Here is a 6485-nt window from a genome sequence, read left to right as displayed (position 1 = left end):
CCCCCCCACCTGCTCCATGAAGGTGAGCAGAGCCTCCTTGTTGTTCTCCCACTCGCGGGGCAGCTCACTCTCATGGGGGAACTTGTCACAGCCCAGGTAAATGGAGAGCTCCAGGCAGTTGGTGTGCAGGTAACTGAAGTCGTTGATGGCTGCGCAGGGGCAGACAGAGCCGCAGTCACCCGCGGGCCCCACCGGACGCCCCACCTGGCCCCTCCCAGGCTGACTTACTCCCAGACCGAGGGTTCCACTTGGCCCCGTTGACGATGCCCATGCCGCTGGTGTAGTCCTGTGCTTGGCACCCTCCCCGGTACGGCTCCGTCATGGTGAGGTGGGCAGAGGCGAAGGAGATGGCCAGCCAGCGGAAGATGGCGTGGTCCGGGGTCTCCTGGGCCTCAGACACCTCGTCTTCGTCTTCTCCCCGGGCAGCTGCCATGGCCGCGGCCAGCAGCTGCTCCTGGGTGGGCGTTCGGGCCATGTCGTAGGGGTAGGAGACGAGACGCTCACCACCGTTCAGGTTGGCCCCCAGCACGAAGGGGTTCTTCTCCATCCAGGCGATGATGGCTCGGACCTCTGTGGACACCTGGGGGCGGCCACTGTGTGAGGTCTGAGCCACAGCCTCCATCACCCTCCTTGCAGAAGTCCCCCCCCCAAGTACTCATGCCCCCTCTGTGTCCCCAAGCCTCTGCAGGCTCAGTGCCTAGCCTCAGTCACCCACCAGCGCACCCCCAAGTCCGGAGCTCAGGACCCCAGGGTCCGGGCTGCTCCCCCAGGCCTGCTAGCCAGGCTGTGGCCTCACCGTGGCGTCTGGGGAGAGGTAGCGTTCAGGAATGGGCAGGTTATTGTTGGGGACCCGGTAGGGGACCCATTTCCTCTCCTCCGCTCCCCAGAGCACAGAGTTGAGATCTGGGAAGTCTTCATAGATGTCAAAACCCTCCTCAGTCCACAGCCCCATCGCCCAGTTCCCAAACTCGGAGCCCTGGAGGAACCAGTGGGATTGACGTCAGCCTGCCCCCCCACCCCCCGCCCAGCCTGGCCCTGCCGCCCCCACCCACCAGCCCAGTGTCCACCCTCCCACCCCTCCGCTCCCCCACCCACCATCTGCGCTGCCACCTCGTAGCCATCGGGGTTCAGCGAGGGCACCAGGTGGATGCGCGTGTCCTGCACCAGGCTGCGCACGCGGGGGTTCCCGTCTCGGTACTCGCGGCACAGGTACTGCATGAGCAGCAGAAGCAGCTCTCGGCCCAGCACCTCGTTGCCATGGATCCCAGCCGTGTACCGGAACTCGGGTTCCCCTGCAAGGGCAGGAGCCTCAGCAACCCCCGGGGACCCAGAGGAAGGACCCAAACTGGCTCACACCCAGGCAGATGGGGGCAGCTGAGGTTTGTTGGGCCCAACAAGGCAGACGGGGACCCCCCGAGAGGCTCCAGAGACAGGCCCAGGGACCAGCTGCAGTGCCAGGGCCTTGCTCACATCCACGCCAGGGAGGGCCCTCACCCAGCTCGTGATCCCCAGGGTTGTCCGAGATCTCCATGGCGTAGATCTTGAGACCGCGGGAGCTCTTTCCCAGGCTGTACGTGCGGGTGATAGTGGGGCACTCCTCGTTCACTACCTTCATCAGCTGGACGCGGTGGGGGGGACACCGAATTACACAACCCACCCCCCATGGAGGCGGCCCTTGATGCAGCGAGTGCCAGGTGCTCCCACCCCCCTGGTCTGTTCCGTGGGGACGGCGTCTATGGTAGGAGTGGCTGCAAGCGACCCCAGCCCCTCTTGGGTCCTAGCACCAGAGGGAGACGCCCTGTGGGTTCCCCCTTCCCGAGGCGAGCGGGGGCCAACCTCCCTCTCACAGGCCGTGTCTGGGATGGGAGCCCTGAACACAAGCTCCCCCGTGAGCCCTGAGCCCAGCTGCCGGACAGGCCCCCACGGCCCAGGGACAAGCGCCCTACCTGGCGCATGTCCTTGTAGCTGTGGTGTCGGAAGTCCAGATTGTCTGTGGTCACCACCTCGTTCTGGGTGTAGTAGCTGTGGACGGCTGCAGGAGGCGGGCAGGGCCCTGAGCCGGCCACCTGCCAGCCTGGCCAGCCCCCCCCCCGGCTGCCCGCCAGCCCCCTGCACTCACGAGACATGGGACACCCCAGCACTTCCAGGCGCAGGCACAGGCTGCCGTTCCAGGTGAGCGGGTAGACGCGGATGAAGCGGGCCACCACCGGCTCCGGGAGCTCGCTCAGCACGGGCGTGTCCTTGTCCACATTCCCGTGGAAGGTCTGGGGAGAGGCCGGCCTCAGAGCAGCGTCGCCCCCGCCCCCGCCAAGAGCCCCCTCCAGCCCCAATGCCGGGGCAGAGCTGCGAGCTCAGGTGCCCACCATTTCCTCGTAGCCGTTGGTGTACATCGTCCACGTCTGGCTGTCGTTGCTGAAGCCCACGAAGAAGGAGGTCACAAAGTCATCACTGGGGAGCAGATGGCAGTCAGGGCAAGGCTGCTCCCCCTGCCCCAGGTCCCGGGCACTCAGGAGCTGCCAGGGGTGTGTGGGGCTTGCCCCGGGCAGCAGGAGCGGCTCCCACGCCCTCTACGTGTCATGGACGGCTGAGCGCACATCCACGAGGACTGGGGGTGGCGTGTCCTGCGTGGGACGCAGTCCTGGGCCCAGAGCCATCCACCCCTCGCTAAGTGCCTGTGTGTCTGGCGACGACTGATGCTGGAGTCACGGCCCTGGGTGATGACGCCTGTGAACTTGGTGGTCCTTCTGGTGTCTATCTCGATCCACTGTCTCGAGCTGGTCATCCTCAGCGCACCACGCCTGCCATAGTAGTCGTCTCCGTGGCCCCTGCCTGGTGCGGGTGGTGGGACGAGAGCCGGGAAGAGCCCCCACCCAGCTGCAGGATGGCGCCGCCCAACACCCACCTGCATGTTGAGCCTGCCTCGCTGTGCCCCCAGGCCGTGGCGCAGCATGGACGAGGCCCGGATCTGGTTGTCCTCGATACGGTGGGACTCCATCCCGATGGGGGGACACTCTAGGGACACGGCACCCAAGCCTGGTGGCCCACTGGCTCTGGCACTCCCTCCACAAAACCCAGAACGAGGAGCCCAGAGCCCAGGGCCCTTACAGCAGGGGGCGCTGTCAGGCAGCTGCGCCCAGCCTGTGCTTCCCCTCCCTGGGCCTCAGCTTCCTCATCCGGAGAAAGGGCGGAGGCCGCCAGCTCCAAAGGCCACATGCTCACATGAAACTACAGGAACAGCCACCCCAGAGCTCAGCCCCCTCGTAGGCACCGCCTGCATCAGGGCCATCTGCACACCTGCCTTGTGCTGAGTTCTGTCTCCCGCGGTTAATCCCAGGGCAGAGATACTCCAGCACCTGCCCCTTCTGGGTCCCAAGAATTTAAGAGCAGGAAAGGATTCTGGAGGCCTGACCATCATCGGGGTCCAGGATGGGGATCCACATGTGACTTGAGCTTGTCCAGCACCCTTACCCTGCTGTCACTGCATGGACCTCAGCCCCCCCCAGCCCCTTACATACCCCAGCCCCCACACACATGCCAGCCCCCCCACCAGTCCCCACACCGACTCCCCAGCTCCCCAAACCCCAGCCCCCACACCTACCCCTCAGTCCCCACACACACCCAATCCCCCCACACCCCAGTCCCCTCAACCCCAGACCCCACATATACCAGCTCCCCCACATACCCCAGACTCCCCACATATACCAGCCCCCACATACACCAGTCCCCCACATACAGCAGCCCCCCACACACTCCAGCCCCCCAACCCCCAGCCCCCACACCCACCCGCCATTCCCCACCCTCTCCCCAGCCCCCGCAGCCCCCAGGCCCCTCACTCACTGACTTTCTCCGTGGGAGCCCACTCCTCCTCCAGCTCCTCACCCTTCCGGGGCCCTGGAGGCAACAACGGGACAAGTGGTACAGAGGGTCCAGGAGCCTCAGGAATGCAATTGCTCTCACACAGGGACCCCGGCTGTGTGGCTTCAGCCCCCAGACACACACCTTTGTGGTCCTTGCTCTTCTCCACAGTCCACTTGTCATCTGTCTCCTCTTCCTTGGGGCTGCCCTCCTTTTTGGGTTTCTCTGAACAGTGGAAGGTAGAAGAATCCTGTTATCTTAGCCCTGGGCTTCAGGGGGCAGGGGGCTCAGGGGGCAGGCCTGCACTGGGGCAAGGAGGTCAGGGGTCAGGTCTGCAGGGGGTTCAGGGGTCAGGCTTGTGGGGGCGGGAGGCACAGGGGATTGGGGGTCAGGCCTGCACCGGGGACAGGCCTGCAGGGGGGGGGCGGGCGTTAGGCTGAGTGGGGCAGGGGGGTCAGAGGTCAGGGCTGTATGGGGGGTGGGGGCAGGGGGGGTCAGGCCTGCACTGGGGGTCAGGCTGGGGGTAGGAACAGCTTGGTTCCACTCACTCAGCTCCTCCTTCTCTTCATCTGTCTCCAGCTCAGTGTGGGGTTTCCTGGGTCTGGGAGGCCCGAAGTAATAGTCCACTGTGGGGAGGCAGAGCCCTGCTGAGGTGGCCCAGATGCTGTCCCCAGGGCCCCTCTGCGAGCCAGAGCTCCTACATCCACAGGGGCCCGGCCGGCAGGACTGGGAAGGGGGGAGAGCATGAGGAGGAAGTGGGATCAGGGCCTGCCCATGAAGAATCCAGGGAGGCAGGGATGAGGAGGGAGGGTCTCCTGGGGGAGGCCCCCTAGGCACAGGTAGGATGAACAGAGCCTGGGAAGTCACCAGCTTGGGGAAAGGTGGGCCATGAAGTCTGGGCAGGGAGTGGGGCACACACAGGACACACCTTGCGTGACACCTGACACCTGTGGCCCGGAGGGAGGGGGTGGTCTTGAGTGAGGGCTGAGCTGGGGCGAAAGGTCAGTGGGAGGGATTGGTGGGGACCTGGGGGCAGGGAAAGGGCAGGGCCCGGCTCAGGCCCACGGGGACACAGGCGCAAGAGGGAGAGGACAGTGGCTGCCCAGAAGGAGCTGGAGTCCTGTGCCATGACGCCAGGCAGAATGGGAGCAGGGGACGGAGAGTGAAGCCCACTAGGGTTCGGGAGGGACTGGCCCGAGGGAAGAGAGACGAGAGGGCTGTGAGCCCATGTGGGCACGGAGGGGCACGGGAGGGCCTGCGCCAAGGCAACTCCCACCAAAGCCCCGGAAGCAAGGGGGTGGCCAGTCGGGGTCCCGGGCACTCACTGTCATCATAGTGGGGGATCACGTAGCCATCCCCGTAGTCAGGAGGCAGGGGCGGTGGCAGCGGCTTCAGAGGCGGCTCTGTGGAGGCGGGAGGCAGGGGTGGGCCCAGAGCCCCCATGCCGGGCACCCCTCCCTCCCCCAGCTGTCCCCATCCTACCGATCCTCTCCTTGGGGGCCTCTGGCACAGGTCCAGGCAGCTCGGCCTTCTCCTCCGGGCGCTGCGGCCAGACCCGCTCGGGCCTCCTCCTGCTGGGGGGCGTCCGGTGCTGCTTCTGGCGCCTGATGTACTCAACTGAAGGGAGGGCGGGCTCTGAGCCAAGGCAAGGCCCCCTGGAGGGCGGTGGGGTGGGGAGGGCAGGGCCTCGGGGTGGACCCACCATCGGCGGGCCCTGGGGCCAGGGGTCCGGATCCAGACAGGGGCAGTGGGCTCCTACTCACAGTCCTCGTAGTCCTCCCTCTCTATCTGGTCGTTGTAGTCCAGCGTGGGCGGCTCGGCCTCCTCCTCCGGCTCTGGGGGAAATGCTCAGGGCTGCCTTGTCGAGGACACTCACAGATGCCCCTCCCCAGGCCCACGCTAGAAAGCCAGCCAGCCGAGGCAGCGAGTCCCCAAGGGCAGGTGGATATCGGCCACTCACCAGACTGGCGCTCCGGGTCAGTTTCTCCTCCTGGACCCAGCCAAGGACTTGGGAGGGCCCCGCCTGCAATGCAAAGCCCACAAGCCGGTGGACGGGAAGCCCGCCCTGACCACTGGTTGTATAGGGAGCCCCCCACAAGACCTAGGCCCTGATGACAGCTCCCGAAGCCTGAGCTCACTCCCAAGAGGCTGGGACCGCTCTGGCCTTCAGCACCCTGCTGGCATCTCCTGGGGCCAGAGAGCTGGAGGGCTTTCTGGGGAGCCCAGGCCCCAGCAGGAGGGCTCCCCAATGGCTCAGGGCTCAACAACACACGGGAGGAGGGATCTGCGTGGGGCCCGGGGGACAGATCAAGGACACTGGAGAGCAAACGCCATTCACAAGGCTGCCAGGTGGCCCCTACCCAGAGGAGGCAGCCACCCCGAGGGAGCTCCAACCAATGGCTATGCACCTGACAACAGCGAGCTTCCCGAGCCCACCCTCTCTGAGGCCCTCGGGATCTAACTGCAGGAGGCAGAGGCCTAGGGACCCCCTCTCCCTCCCAGTAGCCTAGCAGCTCAGAGCCCCACAGCCCCAGGATTGCCGGCACACACCTCCCTCCTGCGGCAGCTCCTCGGGGCCAGGGCCGGGAGGCAGGGGCCGTGGCCACCACAGGGTTTCTGAGGGGGTCGGG

General features: G+C 66.1%; 1 protein-coding gene across 1 annotated transcript in view; it reads right to left on the bottom strand.

The window, feature by feature from the left end:
* The window catches only part of AEBP1 (AE binding protein 1), a 12983-nt gene that overhangs the window by 2367 nt on the left and 4131 nt on the right, over nucleotides 1-6485 (bottom strand). The window contains 14 exon segments of the mRNA XM_040644445.1: nucleotides 10-149; nucleotides 229-580; nucleotides 797-976; nucleotides 1096-1292; nucleotides 1495-1618; nucleotides 1947-2032; nucleotides 2120-2264; nucleotides 2364-2451; nucleotides 2694-2776; nucleotides 2778-2825; nucleotides 2897-3012; nucleotides 3838-3891; nucleotides 4000-4080; nucleotides 4404-4481. Coding sequence (XP_040500379.1) covers nucleotides 10-149; nucleotides 229-580; nucleotides 797-976; nucleotides 1096-1292; nucleotides 1495-1618; nucleotides 1947-2032; nucleotides 2120-2264; nucleotides 2364-2451; nucleotides 2694-2776; nucleotides 2778-2825; nucleotides 2897-3012; nucleotides 3838-3891; nucleotides 4000-4080; nucleotides 4404-4481 — 1772 coding nt within the window.

Source organism: Ursus maritimus, unplaced genomic scaffold, assembly GCF_017311325.1.
Source record: "Ursus maritimus isolate PB19 unplaced genomic scaffold, ASM1731132v1 scaffold_3, whole genome shotgun sequence".
NCBI lineage: Eukaryota > Metazoa > Chordata > Mammalia > Carnivora > Ursidae > Ursus > Ursus maritimus.
This window is presented reverse-complemented; position numbering and strand designations above follow the sequence as displayed.